The sequence below is a fragment of the Paramormyrops kingsleyae genome, chromosome 2, assembly GCF_048594095.1.
Source record: "Paramormyrops kingsleyae isolate MSU_618 chromosome 2, PKINGS_0.4, whole genome shotgun sequence".
Taxonomy (NCBI): domain Eukaryota; kingdom Metazoa; phylum Chordata; class Actinopteri; order Osteoglossiformes; family Mormyridae; genus Paramormyrops; species Paramormyrops kingsleyae.
Window position 1 is genome coordinate 664,811 of NC_132798.1, and position 21,714 is coordinate 686,524.

Here is a 21,714-nt window from a genome sequence, read left to right on the forward strand (position 1 = left end):
TGCTGACACTTAAAGAAACGTCAAACCCTGTTGCATGGGCTTACTGTAACTCATCCAGATCATTTGCTGCTGAAAACATGGTTGAATGCTGGCACATATTTACTCTTCGTCGCTTCAACAACCCAGCTGTATCATATCTGACCTCTGTGTGGATTTCCCATCCTCTCGTTGTGCATAATTATTGTATAAAAATGTATTTTACATTCCCAAATCCTAAGGTAGAGATGAGATGTCATTGGTCGCTGGAATCCCACCAGATGCAGCAAAATGGTTTCACCTTGCACAATGATGGGTAGTTATGTTGTATTTATGTTTAAAAATAAAAATTCCATGCTTTAAAATATACACATTTTACAATGAATTAATATATTTTAAAAGCCTTTATTATATAATCATATATAACTAAATAAAAACTGATAACCTAAAAAAATAATACTTGCATGTTATTTTATAGCAATAATTTCAGAATAGTACTCCACATTCAACTAATCCTGTATTTACTTTTTGTTAAATTAAAACTGACTTGACCCGATCATCAAGTTTCTGAAGATCTTCTCCAGTGACTGTTGGTTAGACTTTCCTTGTGCTCCTATGTACTGAAATATGAATTTAGACCAGACGACACACCTTACAAAGCCAATAAAAAGGTGCTACTTCTGAACCATATACTGTATTTATTTTCTAGGACTTGATTGTTTATCATTCTCCACGTAGCCCCCCCCCCCCCCCCCCCCTTTTCTTTGCAAGCAAACTGTATTACTACAGACGGTGTTTCAAGGAAACTGTAAAATAAGCGTAAGGGGATTATAATTAAATGAAGAAAGAGCAACAAATATTAGAATATTAGAAAGTTGCCCCTATGAATCAGTGTCGGATTTAAGTACTTTTGTAAAGAAGACATACTCAGTGCCAAATCCAAACGTTTTTTAAGGCTACGCCTCATATGTCTCATAGGCTCAAAACAAAAATCTCCATGCTAGTACAGTAGAACCACAACAGAATTACAATGTTGATGGTGTATTTTAGAGGGACTGAAAACAACATAGAAGCAGCAAACTGAAAACAAATTGAAAATGTAGCCTTTTCCACCCTGCTGTCACCATATCTCAAGGCAGTGTGACCCCCTTCCCGAAACCAGTGTTCACTGCAGAGTATGGGGTCCTCACTGTTGTGAGATGCTTGAAAGCTCTGCTCTCCTGTTGCCACAAGAAACAAGAGTTTGCAACTGGGGTCCAAGCACAATGAATAGCTGACTTGCTACTCCTAATATCCCAAATGCTGTGCTCCAAGGGCTCCATGTAACTCCAAATAATTAGTAATAGGAACAGGACAAATCCTATGTTACTTCCAATGAAAACGAAAGAGACCCAGTCAAGAGAAAAGCAAACCATCAGGGTAGCAGAAGAGCAGGCACATCTGTCTCTGCTTTGACATGAGCCACCAACCACAGAGTAATATTCTGAATAATAAAGCTAAGACTCCAAGGCAGGAGAGATAGACTGCTGGAGGTGAAGGGGATGGATGAGCTAAACAGCAGGGCGGAGCCACAAATGAGAGCATGGTTAGTCTGCAGTATTAGTCATAGTTATCTTAAATGTCACGAGAGTATTATTCTTTGCTTTCCAGATCTTCATGATGTGCACTTGGCCTTGCTGGTCTGAAGGACCACATCCCTGGTCAACAGTGTGCCATCCTGAAGAACACAAACACATCCTCCCCAAAGGAGATACATCCAGGATCAATGGAAAAAAGGAAAATGAGTGAATATCCGGGATTAGCAGCTGTTTTTATATGTGTGGGCAACATCCATGTAAATCATCTAAACAAGTTCTACTTTTTCATGACACAGGTATCTTTTTGGACAGGTATTATCTTGTCACACACAGGAAAAGAAAAGCAATGAAATCCCAAGTGCACAGGGTGACTATCCTCAGAGATGTGGAAACACCACATTACTACCTCTGGTGATGCTGTGTCATTCGGCCTCTAGTAAACTAACCAAGTACCCAGTATGCTCATTAAAGGATTTTGTCAGATAAATGTGATGCTTTGATATCCCTTGCTTTTATCCATGTTGCTTGTGCCAGAATAGTTCTTATCAGAAAACTGGATCGGGTGTGTTAAATATCCAGTCCCTACCATTAAACAGGTGTGTCTTTTTAGGTGTGATTGTGGTAAAACCCTACAGAGAAAGATCTCCCATCACAGCGAAATGTGTTAAATGTGTGTTCTCACAGCAGACTGCAGTGAAGCAAGGTCAGACCGTTACTTTCATCTGCCCCATTTGAAAGGTGGTTCAGTCTGGGAGAGTTATGGTGGGCCAGCTGGTGCAGTATCACAACATCAATATCAACCAACAAGCATGTATCCAAATAATAGAAAAGTGCAAACAAATCAATAAGAAAACCTATGACCTCTGACCCTGGTAGGCGCAGAAATCCAACACGGTTGCCCAATTTGAAAACACACAACTACACATATGTTAGCTAAACTCTACAGCCACTCGAAAGGAATAACATTGGGGATGAGTGCAACAATGCAGTAAATTATTTGTCAGTGTTTAGAGATACAATCATTACAGTAAGGGCAATAGTGCTGACCTAGTACTCAGCTACTCAGCGAAACACTGCCCAATGATGAGTTAGCAAGAGCAGGAATGCGTCAGAAGGGTGAACGAGGGTCCACGAGAAACAGAAGGACTACTAAATCATCAAAAAGTCCTCATTATTCAACAATCAAAGTCTCTAATAAAGACAGCCTGCTTGTCAGTGTTTTCCCTCATGGTTGTGTTTTTTTTTCTTTTTTAAATCTCCCCTCCGCCTCACTTGTTCTCCTCTCTAGTGGGTCGGATCTTCATCTCGGCGAACTTGAGCGAGTACTGCCAGCCGGTCCAGGAGGACCACTCGATGCCGTCGGCGTAGGAGGTGTGCTGGCCCTTCAGGTACTGTCCATTCAGGTTGGACGTGTGGCAGTTCCGGTACCACCAGGCCCCGTGGTAGAAGGAGGCACAGTTATTCTCCGAATGGTCGTTGTCCTTGTCCTTCGTGGTAAACTTCATCCCGTTGTGCTTCAGCAGCGAGTCACCTGCACAACACACACCCACAGAGGACACATGCACAGCCCACATATAAACACACAGTGAGGCTATTGTGTTGCCCGACATCTCTCTGCAGCTCCTCCATCACTTCCCCCATTTTCTCCCCTCCTTCCCCCCACTATTCCCCTCCTGCACGTAGGGTGGTCTGACGCTCAATCACTGGTAACTGATTACCAAGAGTCTTCGACAGGGGCTGCCGTGCAAAAGTATAAGGGCTAAGATTAAAAAGCGGGAAAAAATACCTGTGACATAGCGTTTAATTTTTAAACAAAGTAAGGGTGCCAAGGATGACACCCTGTGGAGTCAGTGAGGGTGCGAGGAATCAGGGGAGAGCAGAGGGATAAGCTGGTAATGCTTCATATTGGCTTCAGTGATGTATGTCTCTTGGGGATACGGCTGCAGGCAAAGTAATTTAATCCCATCCCTGTGGTACATGACTTTGTTCTATGTGTGAGAGGTGGGGGGTAGGGAATTTTCATTTTTGTCACAAAAGCGTTTTTACGGTCCTTGTTCTACTACATTTTTTAAGGTTGATTACTCTAAAAATTAGACTGAAATAAAAAAGTATTAAAACTTATTAAATCAGCATGATACGGCAAAGTATGATGTGATTTAATAATTCACCTTAGGCATGACATATCACTGAAATTGTAGTATAATTTGTGTTTTCTGTCAGCTTAAATACCCCTGGGATTTTTTACCATGTATTAATCTGGCATTTCAGCAGCATTAGAGAGCAACACCACTGGGGAAAAAGTAATGAAAATGACAACGACAGAGTGACCTAGAATGACCCCAGAACCACAGGTTATCTTCATTTTAGCCTCCTTTGAGATATGAACATGTAACCATCGCACGTTCCCTTATCCAGTGTTCCACTCTAATACTCATAGACAGCGATCTAGTGTTCCACTCTAATACCCATAGACAGCGATACTATTTGATTTTACAACAACAGAACCCCAGATTGTAGTTATCATCACAGGTCTCTTATTTTGGCTCTGAATACTTCTTAAGTCGCACCAAAATATGACAAAATTGAACAACATAATATTTTTAAGAATTAGAACACAGCAGTATTGTTTATGCTTATCCTTGACACCAAGGTTTGTTATTCCGTACAAAACTGCAAAGAAAAAGTCTGTCAAAGAAGCAGGATGTATCATGAATGTCAAAACACTGAATGACATTTTAACCTTCCCTGCTTGTGAGAGCAGGCTGACTCCGTATTCTGCCCGTATGAACATTCCCAGGAGTAATTTGGCGAGGTTTATATTTCAGACGCTCTTTTTGCATGTGACTTCCTCAGGAGCTATTACTGTACGTAACAGGAAGCTGCCTTGTTTTGGTCAGGAAGTCAAGCTAAAAGCATCATGGGAAATACCTAGATATAACTGATGGCCTTATAGTGTGGCTATGAATTCAAAGTCACTTTAATAATGAATGTACTGAGAGATCACGTGCCCCCCCCCCACTAGGTCCATCTCCTTCATTAATACACACTGTTGGTTGTGAAGCTTTATTGAGAATTAATCAAAGATGAAAATAAATGCATTCCCTTTTAGCCTCGCTAATGATAAGGTCAAAACATTTCTGCTCGGTAACACAGTGTCATTAAGGAGCTCGTTTGATGTTCTGAAAGCAGCCGCTAAAGGTGTTTAAGGAGGAGATGATGAACCCGCATCCCTTTCCTGAATACACATGCAGAGACGGCTCCCAGGACCACACATGCTGACACAGTCAGAGCACTTCACTCTCATTGTCCTTACTCATTCAGCAGACGTTATCATCCAAGGTAACTTTCAATGCATGCATTATTCGTACTATAACAAAATAATTAATAAGGCAACGAAGGTTAAAAATCATGCACAACTTCAATGATTCAGACCATTTTTTTCTCTGGAAATTGATTTCTCAAGTCCAGTTCCTCTAACCAATACTTCACAACACACACACTTCACACATTAATGTCTTTCTTTTTTAAGCTCGTTCAATTGAAATATAAATGAATCAGGACACAAAGACCAAGTGACTGAAAATATTGGAAACTGATGATGCATGCCAATGATAGATATTAAAATGTGGCTTGTTAATGACATAGGTGGGGAGACAGGGGATATTTTCATGCTAATTTAGGTGTCCAAAGAAGCTTGTTTGTGTCTTTCTGCATGACCCGATTGTAAACTTCATTGCAATGCCAGGAAAGCAGCTTATGGCTTCGTTAGCTGTGCCCTTTCCAGCGGCTCCAGCAAAGGTCGGGAGACTCTCCTAGCCAACTAACAGCCACAAAGCTACAGTGGCCTGCGAGCACTGGGCCGGGTAGACCCCATTAATGTTAAAAAGAGCTCCATGCGATAGCAGTGCTGAGGCACGCTCCATGGCAATTTGCCTGAACTCTCCTCCAGGATGAGGCGTGAGGCTTGATAATGTATGGGACCAAGTCAGCACCACAGCTGGAAGTCTGGAGAAGGGATTCCATCTCTGGATGAACTGTGAGCACCGGCTGCCATAGCGCACTGTCTAGCACTTGAATGCAGATTTACACGGTTGTTCATCTCACAGAGTTTAATGCATAAACAAATCTGCTTCTTTTTTTTGCTACAGGAAAAAACCCAAACACTTGGCAAAAGGCTAGTAGATGATAAAGTTCCCATCCAACAGCGACACCCACCAACAGAGAAGCATGTGCGGCTCCGCTGGGGAGGGGAGAGCATGACATGCAATTGGGCTGTCACAGCTGCCAGGTTAGCGCAAAGCTAAGAATGCTGCTTCTCATTTCGTTGTTTCCATGGAGATTCCGGGTTTCAGGTTTAGCGACTCAGAGACCAGACAATAAAGCAAACTGCGCTCCAGATGAGCATTGAGATATCATTTAAACCAAACTGGATCATCTTTGTGTGGAATACTCAATAATAAAATCAACCCTACTAAGTGATTGGTTACAGGGTGGGAGGGAATGTCATGACATACGGGATGAAGGAATTGAGGGCAGGTGTAGAGGCCAAACAAACATGGGGTTCATTGAACATAATGAACAAAGACTGCAAATAAACAGGATCGCAAGGGATCAAAACAGGAGGACTAGAACAGGGGAGAGAACAGGTAACACAAGGGCTTGACATTAATTACTGGACTGGGGATGACGAGACAAACAGGTTCTTAAGTACAAAGACTGACAAGGAGCTAAAAAGAGGCAGCTGGGAGTAATTTCTACATGAGGGTTAGGAACGAGAGGCAAGACAAGAGGGATACACTTGTTCGGACCATGACACAGGCAGGGATATGACAGTGAAGAGGAGAACTTGCCTGCAACTAATTTGAGTGTAGTAATAATAATAAGGATTATAAGGAAAGGTGGTAACAGGGGGCGAGATCTGAAAATGCCCTTTTGAGCAAAAGGGATCTAACTGTTGCCTTCCAATTTCACTCTTCATAAAGTACCATATATCAGGCAAAATCTCTTCAAGAGATTCACCACTAAAACACACATGACCTTTAGAAATAGAAAGTTCAAAATCAATTGTAGTACCTCGAGTGGACATTAGAAAACCCACACGATGGGATATTAAACCATAACCTTGAATTCAGTGGCCAGATATAGCAACGTGCTTGCATAAGGCAGCTTCACTGATCGTTAACAGCGCTCACACCTACCACACATGCAAACTTACATACAAGCCTCATAGTTGCACAATATGCAGTACTATGCCGTTTGAGAGTAGCGCAAATGTAGCCTCACAAAACTGTAATTTTCAATTAGCCATCTAATGATCTAAGCTAGAAGAGTTGAGCACTGAGCAAACTTATGCAGATCTATGTCTGCTTATCTTCATCTAACTCAGGAAAATTTGGATGTATACTAGACCTGCGGTGCCGGAATAGTCAGCGACAGTCAGGGGGTAGCCGTCGTCATCTGGGTCCACTGAGAACAAGCCGACTCCAAATGTCCCGTACTGGGCAAAGGCTGTGCTGTTCTCAAAGTCCTCCAGGTCAATGCGTAGCTCATAGTTGGCCTGGATGGTCAAGGCATGGATCCGTTTCATACCTAATTAGGGGATGTGAAGAAAGACAATTGGGCAGATTTTAGACACAAGGCCATTCAGAACGTGCACAGTGGATTGCAGTCTGGCAGCATGTATTTAGTAGAATAGCCAGATAGCCGTTGTTAGGTAACTCCTTGCATGACTTATTATACACTATAGGAAGAGAAAATGGCCGCCAGCTTCTTGGATGACTGATATGAGGCAGCATGCTGTCTAGCTGTCACGGTAAAGTCCAGCATGACATGCAGAGATCGATATCTCTTGGAGATGTTAATTCCAGCATAGGAAAAAGGCATCTTCCATACTATTTCCGCTGAAATCAAAAAGTGGATAGATGAGTGGCTGTTTTGTGCCTGTAGGAAAAGATCTGGCTCCTTTTTTATGATTCCGTCCCCCCCCCCCCTTTGCAGGCAATGAAGTGTTATACATGACTGACCACTAAGGCAGAAAATCCATTTTTGAATCCTTTGCATCTCCTAATCTGAGGGCCTTGCAGCTGTTCTAGACAATAGTGGATATTCTGGGAGCCGCTTCTTTGTTTGAACATACGTTTTACTGAGCACCACAGAAAACTACGACCTGTGCCTAGCAGATGTTTACATACCTTTGTGGAAATGAGGAGATCAGAAAATTACTCTCAGCGTGCAGTTTTGCGCACTGCGTATGTACATTCCACTCTCTAGTTAACGCTTCGCCTAAATTATGGATAGTGCCCCCCCCCCCCCAAATGGCTTCACAATTACCTTCAAGAAAAATCGATTTTATATTAAGTTAAGCTCTGTTGGCTCAGGTCTGTAAAAAGAACTTCATATCAGAGCTTAATATCAAGTGGCTGTGGACTGAAACAATAGATCCCTACCACTAACCACCGCCACTGAAAAGTAACATCTGTTCCAGCACTTTCTAGATAATAAGAAGGACATTTACTCACAGCAGTCATGAGTGGGGATGGGAGTGAGGTGACACCCGAGGACTTCATAAGCATAAACAGCACTTCAGTGACCTCAAAGCAAAACCCACAGTGGGTGGTATAACACAAAAGGTCACAATATTACTGAGCCTGTCAGCGGACGACCCTATACAGTCATTTGTACTTATACATATTCATGATGAGCCAGTTTAGCCATCAGGCTTTTAGTTTCAGTAGTATTTTAATGAATGACATTCGCATTCAAGCTTAAATGTACTCCACAGAAATAACCCAGAGAGCTAGCTTATACTAGTGGCCAAATAATATCAAAAGCATAAGCCATGCCTATCTGAAGACAATTTTAGAAATGTTTGACAGTCAATTTGGTTGACTGTCTTTACAATTTTAATACTATATGGAGGATAAAGAAAAACAGCATTTATGACTGGTGCTTCTTTGTTTGCCAGTTTGCTATGCACTTGTGATCTTGACCCAAATGAAGGAATATATGTCAGCATAACGTATGCTGCTGAATTCTTTTGTGAATATTCAGGGCTGATTTTGGCCAGCATAAATCTAATCCTTAGCATCCGACAAAAGTTGGGAGGAAACATGTTAAGGGAGGGCATCATGTCATCATCAAAAGAAGTGGATGCGTTCCGATGCCTATCAATCAGCAGCTCTTACGTTGGGGAATGTCTGGGACAGCAGTAAATCTTGCCCAAAGCGTGTGTCCTGTCAAAACCTGCAAGGTGAAAAATGTCAACAAAGAACCCTTGAAGAAGACCCAAGGATCTGCTGGCCTGTTTCACCCCAGGTAAGCTCAGCATTCATGACAGGAGTATTAAGAAGACATGCAAGAAGGGGCAGAACAGTAAAGTGAAAAATCACCGCAGGCGAAGAAGATGAATAATACAAAAAAAAATCTCTTGATGCTAATAAATACTAGGAAATGTTTAATAGACAGAGCAGGTGTAAGCCTACTTCAGAATGGTCAACAAACAGGAGAATTATGCTAGTCTCACACAAACATATGAAGAGAGAGAGACACATCATTGGGCTGTAGCAGCTCCGCTTGGAGGACCAGTCCAGAAATCCTCCAAAGAACTGTACAAATCTGATGAGTAACCACAGGCAGCTTTTGGTTGTGGTCGTGGCTGCTAATGGTGTTATGGCCAGTTAAGGCTTACACTTAGTGTTAGCTGGACAATCCATTGTCACACCTGGAGAGTAGTTGTTGCATAACTTCCTTCACCAAATAAACGGTATGTATTAAATGCAGTTCTGTTTATTTGTTCAGCATCCCTTTTACGCTACCATTTCATATTAGCTGAGGATATAGTAACCTTCCTAGTGGAATACACAAGCATGCAGAAAATCCATATCTCTACAGGGCTGAAAGAACAACATGGCTTATATACACTTCTGCAGTATTTAATTCTATTTAATATAAGTTGATGTATGCCTCCTGAATGTGTGGCCAGGGTCTTCCCGCTTGGCTCCCCGTAATAAAGCCACAGAATTAGACATTAAATGTCAGTTCAGGTGTGCTTTGAGCATTTATGTGTGTTCAGACTCTCGGTTGTTCATTTCTAAACAATACTGTTGATTAACTTTTGGGCAGTTCCATAGAGAGAAAATGCAACTGAGAGCTTGTGTGCTGCAAATCTAAGTAATAATATTATGAAGAAAAAAAAAAACGACGACAGAAATTAGTATCATGCTCATTCCAAATGCAGGAAGATTACATTTCTCCTTGCTTTTTAAAATCACCCTTGTGTTTTTCTCCCAAGATAGATCCATCTGCCATTGCGCTATCCATCTGTCAGAGGGCACACAGGAAGCTCCCAGGGAGGTACAGAGCGACACAAGGCTGAATCCTGGGGTTCCTATGGGCAAATTAGTGTGTGTTGGGAGTGTCTCTTGCAAACAACACAGCATAATGTGATACATACTCATGCCAAGCTGCTTGGGTTAAGATAAGAAGAACTGAATCCCAGTGTTACTAACAGCCACTTTATCAGGAATGACTGGAGGCAGAATTAAAGGGGAATTCTGCTGACACTCAATTTTTTCAATATGTTTTACTTCAATGTTTTTTAAAATGTTCGTATTTACTGTACTAGCAATGCAGTCCAGCATTTCTTTTGTTTTCATAAGTGATTTAAATGTATTAGCAATTGAACTGGCGGTTTTGTTGTATTGATCACATTTGTTGCTCAGTTTGATTTATTTCAGTTTCGTTCAGTTTGCAAAGAAGGTATCAGCATGACCTAGGCCAGTGGTTTTCAACCGCGACGGTATTGCAGGGGGGCCGCCAATTATTATTAATAGAAATTGTAATATTGTTAATATAATAAAAAATGTCTAGTCAAAATCAAATAAATCATAATTTGATATATAATTAAATAAATTACCAGTTTATTCAATAAAGACAATTAACAGCCTTGCTTCCGAGTACTTAGATAACCCGACACAAAAAGCGGGATCGTTTAAATTCTTTTGCAGTGGGCCGCGGAAACGTATGTGTTTGGCTGTGTGGGCCGTGAGTTAAAAAAGGTTGGGAACCACTGACCTAGGCTAAACTTCACTTTGCCATAGCACCAGAAGCATGCAGTATGGCAGACGGAGGAGTGCACACTGCAGTGATTCGGGATAAACTTGTCTTTAAGTGTAAATATAAAAAGATAGGTACAGCCATAATACAATGATAAACAGTCCACCATCAGAATCTACTCTTCATTAAATTCCAACCAAAATCTAAACACAAATAATCCAAGGTCCTGGGGAGGCAGAGGATTCAATGGCAGAGTGAAGTATGGGGCCTGTGTAGTGAAGCATACGACATGGGGCCTGTGTAGTGAAGCATACGACATGGGGCCTGTGTATGAAGCATATGACATGGGGCCTGTGTATGAAGCATACGACATGGGGCCTGTGTAGTGAAGCATACGACATGGGGCCTGTGTATGAAGCATATGACATGGGGCCTGTGTAGTGAAGCATACGACATGGGGCCTGTGTATGAAGCATACGACATGGGACCTGTGTAGTGAAGCATACGACATGGGGCCTGTGTACGAAGCATACGATATGGGGCCTGTGTACGAAGCATACGACATGGGGCCTGTGTAGTGAAGCATACGACATGGGGCCTGTGTAGTGAAGAAGAGGTTCATTAAAATGTGTTCCACTTTCAGGTCTAAGCAGGGACAGGAAGCGGGTTGTCTTAACCTATCACTAATTTGCAAATCTCTTTAAGGCTGGATTATTTCTCGTACTCTCTCTGCACGCCTCCCTCTTTGGGAAGGAGATATCTCTTGTTGACATCACGAAGGTACAGAAAGCAAAATGTTCTACACACTGCCTACAATGGCATTTCTTATGGGTAAGCGAGGCATCACCCAATAATATACAGCATGTATTTCTTTGGCTTTTCAGCAGTCACTGTTAGCTTTAGCTTTGCATATGAACTCACTTTCATTATAACGGCAGAAAAACTACAGCAATATGGACGGTCACCAAGAAACCAGAAAGAGAAGAGTTTTTTCACATGATCACCTTCGTCTGAGAAAACGTCTGAGAAATGTCAGTAATCTTCACTGTAAATTGGGAAACTGCAATTTAATATGGGCCTCCTTTTCTCAGATTAGCTCATATAACATACTTGCAAACTCTATGTTTCTTGCATAGTCTTCCAATCTCAGTTTCAGTTTCAGAGTCTTCTGATCAATTTCAAACACAAATCTGAGTTTAAGTGATTAGAATACTTAATAAAATATGAGGGATAAGAAGTTCATACAATATTGGATAGGAATTAACAGCAATCGATCCATTAGCATAGAGTCTCCAAAAGCTAATAAAAAATAACACATTTCCAAGGGGCTGTCTGAAGACTTTTTAGTTATGATACACTTTCATATTGATCATACTCGGGATTGGAAGCTATCATACTTTTAGCTTTTCAAAAACTGATACCTCTGTGCCTCTCCTCGCTTAGCAGGCCTCACCAAGATCTCAGCAGGTGTGCGTATTTGATGTGATGTGCTTCCAAATGACTGCTCTTTTTCCCAGGGAGAATAGGAGTTTTAGTTTGTTTCCAGTTTCCCCCCAATTGTTAACAAGCCATTCTTTAAGTCATATCCGAATTTCTCAAAACAGTAAACACAATCTTCAAACCCATCCACCCATTTTTTAAACTGTTTATCCAGGTGAATTTCTCAATTCACTAAACTGTATTCGGAGAGCTTCAATTGTTCAGTGCAAAATCAAACAATACACTCAAAACAGCCATTCATCAAAAAGAAATATTTATATCAAAACACCATATATTTGCCATCATTCCAATAGCTTGAAACCCAACTTTGATGTAATGGTGGAGTAAATGGAAACAGTACCTTCATGGTTTCAGCATAATTTAGTCCAGTGTTGGATGGGAGTGTGACGCCTGTGTAGCCCGACTGGATGGGAGTGTGACGCCTGTGTAGCCCGACTGGATGGGAGTGTGATGCCTGTGTAGCCCGACTGGATGGGAGTGTGACGCCTGTGTAGCCCGACTGGATGGGAGTGTGACGCCTGTGTAGCCCCGACTGGATGGGAGTGTGACGCCTGTGTAGCCCGACTGGATGGGAGTGTGACGCCTGTGTAGCCCGACTGGATGGGAGTGTGACGCCTGTGTAGCCCGACTGGATGGGAGTGTGACGCCTGTGTAGCCCGACTGGATGGGAGTGTGACGCCTGTGTTGCCCGACTGGATGGGAGTGTGACACATGTGTAGCCCGACTAGATGGAAGTGGTCCTTAAGTCGCAGGGTGAACAAAGACCAGCAGACACACTGCACTGAACAGGGAGCTGAACCCAGGACTATGTCTTGCTGCTTCTAGAGGGCAAGGTCTTGTCCTTCCATCTCGTCTGTTTCTTGCCAATGCTTACAATTTTGGTTTTCCCTGCGTATTTGGTGCCCCCCACCCCTCCTGCGCCCACAACCATCCGCCTTTCAATCCTATCCCCCCACACCATGTTCTGCAAACTCCCAGTTACCCATTTCCTGCAGTGTCTGGTTCAGAAGAACCACAGGCTGTGGAATGCAGGGTTTGGCCCTATGAACCCAGTTGGAGGTGCTTGTGCAGATCACGCAGATCTTAAAAAAAAAAAATTGTTTCAGTGAACTTTCAGTGTTATATATAACCATGTGAGTAAATTTAATATCTAATGTACACATGCATTTGTAAACACAGGTGTGAAATTCAAAAGTGAAGATAATAGAAAACAGAAGATTTTTGTAATCATATCCAATACATATGTGACTGAGCTACACAGACAAGAATGTCACCATATTTTTCAAGCCCTCAGTCCTGAACACTGATTCTGAGCCAGAAATGATGATAGCTGAAGGGAGAAGTTAGCAGGCCCTTCGCTTCTCAGGCATGCATTGTCAGACAGTAAGTTGAATATGGATGTCTCGGTGATACAAGGCAGGGCTATTATATTACAAATTTATCCAAAGCATTATTCTTTCATCTATGTTTTACAGCAAGTTCAGGAAAAAAAATCTGTGAATATTCCAGGAAAGCTGTCCCATGTGTTAAATACCTTGAGACTAGATTATTTCAAATCTCTGCTATCTGGTATACAAATGCTTCCTTAAGGTGTCTTCATCTGGCACAAAAAGTTGCAGTTCTTTTTAGAAGCAAAGTGTTTTATACATATTACTACTTCAGTCTCCCTGGAATGCAACCCACCAAGAATGTGAAATATTGCTCCTCACCCTTAAAGCAGTAAATGGACATGCACACATGTGTCTTGGGAATGTACTTGTTCTGCATGCCCAAACCTGATTACTTTGAGCAAAAAGGGGAAGAAGCCATCCCATAAATAGCAGCCGTTTATGTAACGGTCTGCCCAGCTTACACTGAGATTCCAGCACTCTCTATATTAAACCTGAACTATTTAACTTGTGGCTAGCAAAGGATGGATTGTGACCACAAGGTTATTTGTTAGCTCAGAAGATTCCTCCTAATTCCCCATGAGGTGAGCCCAGTTTGCTGTTCTGTCCCACGTTTCGGTCTTCTGGAGTGTCTCAGGTCTCCCGGAAAGCTGCACTCTGCCTTATAACTCTTATTATGCTACAATAGTTAGGTTCACTAGACCTAGAGTGCAGTGAAAATTTGCTTTTATGATTCCCTCTATTTTTGCACATTCATAACATTGAATTGTTTCTGTTCTTTAAAATTAATTTATTATAATACAAAAGACAACCCGAGTAAACACAACAGTTTGTAAACACCAATATAAGGCATGTGAAAAAGTCATTGCCAACTTCATACCTGGTTATGCCACCTTTAGCAGCAACAACTGCAATCAAATGCATCTGGTAACAAAAGGTCTGTCTTTGGTATCACTGTGGAGGAATTTTGCCCCACTTTTCTTTACAGAATATTTTGAATTCTGTCACATTGGAGGGTTTCTAGACTAAGAACTAACCATTTAAGGTCCCTGTTACTTTGCTTCTGTATAAAAGATTGCCTAAATGATTCTTGGGGCCATGGTCCTGAGCTAAACAACCATCAGCGAGACCCAGACAGCCAATCTGGATCAGTGGCCGGAGAATGGAGTCAAAGTGTGAATTATATTCCCACAAAGTGTTGGAGGAACTTTTGTTTGGTGGACGGATTTTATTTTTTTATTCCCTCTGGAAAAATGGAGCACATCGTTGTAAAGCTGCTTATAAAAACAGGCTAAACAAAATTTGATTGATTGATTGATAATTTGACTTAGGCTGTTGTCTTGAAGGTCACTTTGAGGCAAAACTTGTTCAGTTTTGTTTGGGTAAACAGTGGGACCATGTGTGCTGTTATACTGTATGTGTGTGTGTGTGTGTTTGTGTGTGGATTATGTTTATATTACATTGTGGGGACCAAATGTCCCCCACATTGTAATAAAAACCTGTTATTTTAACATTGTGGGGCTCATTTTTCAGGGCCCCTCAAAGATCTGTGAATGCAATCAAAAAATTAAAAATGCCAAAAGTCCCATATTTTGTTTGGTTACTTATGGTTAAGTTTAGGACCCGGTAGCGGTTAAGGTCATCGTGTTGGGATTAGAGTTTTCCCCACAGAAATGAATGGAGAGTCCCCACAAAGATAAAATTAAAAAGCTGTGTGTATGTGTGTGTGGGTTAAACCCACAAAGCCGTGACTGGCCACCCCCAATGCAGAGACCTACTGATGATTCTTTAGCCAGACAAAGTCTGACTGATTACAGTATATGCTACTAAAGAAATGAATAGATTGTTCCATTACTCATACAAAAGCAGCCATTTGTGTCTGTTTATGGGACATGATTTGACACATATAATTTAATAAATTGTTTTCATTGATAAATATGATAAAAAAATGTAATTTAATTAAACTGAAGACTGTATTCCGCAGCCTTATACCCAGTGCTGCCTGGGGTACGCTGCAGACCCCCTAGGGCCCATGTACTGGATTTGTGGTTGGACGCTGAATGTATAGATGCTAATTAACTATAAATATGAGCCAGAAGTTACATGACAGGTATCCTAAATTATGCACGTTTTGTGCAGATTGATTTTAAGGGATATGAGGGAATGTATTTTGTGTACTCTTCTCTCAAAGTCGTGCTGAGGTGTTGCCAGGCTGTTTCCCGTATTTCTCGCCATTCATAATTAATGAGAATTTCCTCCAATCGCTGATGCCGCAGGGCTTCTCTCTCCTCTGGCTGTTTCTCACCATAGAAACAACTCCTGCAACCCAGCATCTTCCACAGCAGGCAGGAAGCGATGGAGGGCGTGCAAACAGCTGGTCCGGCCGTGACTGCCGGGTCACGGAGCGGTAAGGTTTACTGAGTTTTCGGAGAGCTTACGGAGTCCCGATTGCGTACATGCGAACATGACTTCACATTGGGTCGTGAAATGTAGAAGATGATTGGAGTGTGAGTTTCAGGAGAGGCCCCCTTAATAAAGGCGGGTGGAAGTGGGGGCGGACTTTGCATCACATGCCGCTCTGTGATCTGTCAGAGATCCCAACTGCTTTGATATAAAAAGCCAATGTATTACTCAGCTGTGAAAATATTTTTTTAGATTAAACAGTGCAGAGGTGTTTCAAAAAAAAATGAGAAGTAGAAATGGTTTTCTATAAAATCCTGTGCGATTGCACCAAAGGTAAGTCTTACATGTAGGTGCTCAGGTTAAGCTTCTGTCAGTTTTCTTTTTCCTCCTTTATATAGTCTTTTCTACTAAAGCAATTCAGGTTAAGTATCGCACTCAGAGGCATTACCTCAGGGGCCTCCTGGGATTTAAACTAGAACCTTCTGGATATAAGTTCATGCTTTCAGCCACTAAGCTGCCTGCTGCCCTATAAGCTGGTCTAACAATTTTTATGGATGGCCAAAGATGAACAAGTGTTTGAAACTTGAACCTGAAGCATGGAGTAAGAAAAATACCTCATTATAACGGAACTTTCCTTTCTTTCGTTTTCTCTGTTAAACAAGCCTTGTGCTATCAGTACTGCCAATTGAATGTTCCTTGGGGCATTTACTCAGTATTATTTATTCCCAGTGATCTCTTCACAGAAATAGGAATGTTCAGTTTGGACATCAGGTCTCCTGCCCCTAGTGGTAGAGGTGGAACTGGTAATTGGGTAGAGCAGGGGCAAAAGGCTGTATTTTTTTTTTCTCATGAGACGCTAATAAACAAGCATGGCTGGCACCGGTCATGTGACATTACACCGAGATGACTGGGTTACACGCTTCCACTCTTACACCAAGATGACTGGGTTACAGGCTTCCACTCTTAAGCCGAGATGACTGGGTTACACGCTTCCACTCTTACCCCGAGATGACTGGGTTACACGCTTCTACTCTTACCCCGAGATGACTGGGTTACACGCTTCCACTCTTACACCGAGATGACTGGGTTACACGCTTCCACTCTTACCCCGAGATGACTGGGTTACACGCTTCCACTCTTACACCGAGATGACTGGGTTACACGCTTCCACTCTTACACCGAGATGACTGGGTTACACGCTTCCACTCTTACACCGAGATGACTGGGTTACACGCTTCCACTCTTACACCGAGATGACTGGGTTACACGCTTCCACTCTTACGCCGAGATGACTGGGTTACACGCTTCCACTCTTACACCGAGATGACTGGGTTACACGCTTCCACTCTTACGCCGAGATGACTGGGTTACACGCTTCCACTCTTACACCGAGATGACTGGGTTACACGCTTCCACTCTTACACCGAGATGACTGGGTTACACGCTTCCACTCTTACGCCGAGATGACTGGGTTACACGCTTCCACTCTTACGCCGAGATGACTGGGTTACACGCTTCCACTCTTACGCCGAGATGACTGGGTTACACGCTTCCACTCTTACCCCGAGATGACTGGGTTACACGCTTCCACTCTTACGCCGAGATGACTGGGTTACACGCTTCCACTCTTACCCCGAGATGACTGGGTTACACGCTTCCACTCTTACCCCGAGATGACTGGGTTACACGCTTCCACTCTTACGCCGAGATGACTGGGTTACACGCTTCCACTCTTACGCCGAGATGACTGGGTTACACGCTTCCACTCTTACCCCGAGATGACTGGGTTACACGCTTCCACTCTTACGCCGAGATGACTGGGTTACACGCTTCCACTCTTACCCCGAGATGACTGGGTTACACGCTTCCACTCTTACGCCGAGATGACTGGGTTACACGCTTCCACTCTTACCCCGAGATGACTGGGTTACACGCTTCCACTCTTACGCCGAGATGACTGGGTTACACGCTTCCACTCTTACACCGAGATGACTGGGTTACATGCTTCCACTCTTACACCGAGATGACTGGGTTACATGCTTCCACTCTTACACCGAGATGACTGGGTTACATGCTTCCACTCTTACACCGAGATGACTGGGTTACATGCTTCCACTCTGGTGCAAACGCTGTGTGATACACATTCCTATGTGACACAAGAAATGTTCAAACAAAAAACAGGCACTAAGTATCCAGCACCTTTAAACAAACACGGATTGAAATGCTTTCTCCATTAATGAATACATTCAGGATAGTGCATCCTTCCTGTGTATGAAAAACAAACAACACCCCCCCCCCCATCCAAAAAGCACTGAGTTTTCATAACTGCTGCCATACACTTCTGAACTCGTAGACTCTCCCTTCTTCTATTAGGTCATGAGTGTATGTGATCAAACAGCAGGTGTCTCCCTGAAACCTCATCCTTTCTACCCCCCGCCACTGATCAGCCGAATCCCATGACTCAAAGTCTGGACTTTGCCCAGTACAGAGTAAAAATCAATCCTTAAAGGGAAAGACCATACAGAAATTTCAGAAGTAAATTCTAGTTGTCACCAGATGGTTTCTAACATAGCATCCTTAAAAATGCAAACACAGTTGGTTCACTTTGTTTGTTAGAAGATTAACACAGAAATGTACCTTTCCATACCGGCGGAAACCTGGAGTTTCCTGTTAATAATCATAAAAACCCACTATCAAGTTAAAGTCCATCTTCTCTAAGGTAGTACTCTAACAACAAGCAAGTAACTGTGAGCTTCCAAAGACCAATGACTTTAAAAGACATTACATTACAAAACAAAACATTCATAAACTTGTCTTTGGGATTTAGAAATAATTTACAAAAATAAATGATAATGATAACAAACAGCAAAACCTGGAAAAATATGAATTTGTTCTGCTATTTCAGAGGAAAATTGTTTATAAAATCTAATTTCAATATTCATGTATACTACTTATTTTTCATTCCAAATGTTAATAACAATTGCAGTTTTTTCTTTTTCATTTTCTTTTGTTCTGATGCCAGGTTATGCCCTATACAGCTAACAGTACTAATTTGAATATCTAGTGTACCAAAGTAAAAAGCACTAAGCGCCAAGCACCAATCTCTCACTTCCACATAATACTATTACAGCATTATCTATAGGTCATATTTTTTAGATCTTTTGTTTCCATCACTGTTTTCTGGGAGTCAGTTTGAGCCACAACCCTCAACACATCAATACAGTACAGATTCTCCATGTTTTATTTACTGCCATATTCAAGCCTAAGAAAGCCTCTTAGCTGCCTCTGTTTGTCTGATCTATCAACATAACCGCACGTCTACCTGCAAAGTGGACTCTATCCATTCTGTTCCTGTCCTCTAAGGACACCAAAAAGGCTTTTGCTTCCTTAAAAACACCTGCCTTTACTGGCTCTGTTATTAGACTGTGTGAAAATTTGTTTCTAGTTGTTGCGATTCCCTTTGAATTCTCCTCAGTTCCACTAATGGTGTCTCTGTGGCGAATGGTGGCTTTGCTGCCCCAGGCACAGTGTCCTGCTGGCCCTGTCTGGCCCTTTCAACCTTGTATCTCATCCTCTGACGGGGTGAGGTGTGGGCCACCATCCCCTTACAATTTCAGCATTAGTTTTTGGATTTATCAGGCTTCTCAGCTGGGAGAAGCGTACAGTGTTCCATGTTCCACCTACTATTTCACAACACAGTGTGTCTCGGTTAAAGAGGTGTGATAAGACTTGTCAATTATATGGACCCTTTCTAATAACTGCAGCAGGCTTAATTGGTATAAAGAGATTGAAACACATTTTTAATTCAGGCTGCACATGTCATGTTACTTAATCCATTCTTTAAAAAGAGATATTTGCAGCTTGCTTGATGCAACATATTACAACATCCTCAGCCATATCCTGCTAACAGACACTACATTTTGGAGTAGCTAGAATCCATAAATCGGCTAAATGAGTCGAGGAATGATTGTTACCCACGAAATTGCTGTTGAAGCGTGCCCCAAGAGGCATTGCTTTGCAGGATTTGCTATAAGCTTTGTTCCCTACTTTTGGCTTGTGTCTACTTGTTCATTCGGGCATCTCTTTTATTTTTCTGTGCCGTTTATCAAAGAAAGAAAACATTTCAACTTGTACATAAGATTTACTTCCAGTCCATCAGTACACGTAACAGCAGCATAATCATAGAAGATGGCAGTCGTAGCCATTTGTGTGATAAAGGAGGAAGGTTTGTGTGGAAGGGGCTAAAATTTAAAACCGCACATTGGCAGACAAAATAAAAAGAATTTTTATGCCAAAAAATTGCTGAGAGTTCCTTAGCACTCATGGCTCGAAATGGGAAGATTGGTATTGGCCAACTGATAATAAATGGGATTGTTTAAATTGAGAATTACCACATGTTATTGTACATAATGCAATGTCTCCTCTCCAAAATGATAAAATGTCACTGCACAACTTGGTTGGATGCAATTCACAAACAAATCGCTCAATGTAAATTGAAATAGCAACAGAAGCATTAAGCTTTATGCATTTGCAGTCCAGGTTTGACAATAATAGCTGATGAATTCATTTCACCTTTAACACCTTTGTTTCTAGAAAAAATAAGGGTTAAAATGTTATCTTTACATGTTGCTTACTCTGCATCTCGTACACAACCAGATTGCTCCCTTTCTTGCATGTTTCAAGCCACTGAGTTTGGAAACTTTGTGTTAATTTTCTTAATTATCTTGGCAAGGAAAGCAATTTGATCTGATGAATGAACAAATACCCTTTTTCAAAAACACTAATGCTGTTACTGATCGTCTCAGACAGCTGCTCCTTATTTGCAATCCAACTGTATTTGCTGTAGATGCCACAGACTGAAACAAGAAATGAAATGATCCCCAGTATATTGTGTATACCAATACTGATATTTTTATCATTTAGAGTAGTCACTAAGTAGGAGAATAGGTAACATTTTGCTTAAGGCCATGTTTTTAGTAATTTACAAACACATTCATAACCAATAACAATACATTCATAAAGCATTATAAAAAAGGCTATACATATTGAAACACATTATATCCATATTCATTATGCATTATGGATGCTTTATGGAGCTCTCATCTATAATGCACTATGGATACTTTTATAATGCATTATAATGTTCGGTGTAAGCATTATGGATGCTTTGTACTGCATTATAAAGATATCTATAGGGCATTATAGATAAGCGCTTCATAAGGCAGTCATAATGTATAATAAACATGCCTATAATGTGTTTATAATGTGAACTTTTTATAAATATTTATAGGCATGTTTATAATGCTTTATGAATGCATTATAATGCATTATGAATGTGTTTATAAATGACTGAAAACTACTACTAAACTTTTTTTTTTTTAAAGTCTTACGGTAAGTAAAGCATTACCGGAGAGTACAAGTGTATGAATATCGGGGTGTTGGGTACAAATCCCAGCTGATAAGCTTACCCAGTTCTGAGTTCACATCAACTCCCAGTACGGTAAATATAACCTATAATATGTATATGCTTACCTGCATATATTGTGCAACACTTGCACTTTGTTACAGTAGTTTATTCCCAGGACTGAAAGCATATTTTAGACAATATGATGCTGAGAACATACAGAACTAACAGTATATAAGGCAAAGCTAGAGCCACAATAGCTAGATTTGCTTCTGCACGGTTATTGCAATAAGAAGGGTGCTTATTACAACTCGGGAGTCAAGGAGGGAGAGGGCTCAGCAAGTCTAGGCTAGATGTTATTACTTTACCTTACCTTACATGGGGCATCAGGTGAAAATATTCATTAGAATGT

General features: G+C 41.5%; 1 protein-coding gene across 1 annotated transcript in view; it reads right to left on the minus strand.

The window, feature by feature from the left end:
* Positions 1 to 721: 721 nt before the first annotated feature.
* fibcd1a (fibrinogen C domain containing 1a) overlaps positions 722 to 21,714 on the minus strand; it is a 99,738-nt gene continuing 78,745 nt past the window's right edge. The window contains exons 6-7 of the mRNA XM_023834453.2: positions 6,963 to 7,142; positions 722 to 3,084 (exon numbers count right to left, since the gene is read on the minus strand). Of these exons, the coding sequence (XP_023690221.1) occupies positions 2,822 to 3,084; positions 6,963 to 7,142 (443 nt within the window). The 3' untranslated portion in view covers positions 722 to 2,821. The remainder of the gene's footprint in view (positions 3,085 to 6,962; positions 7,143 to 21,714) is intronic.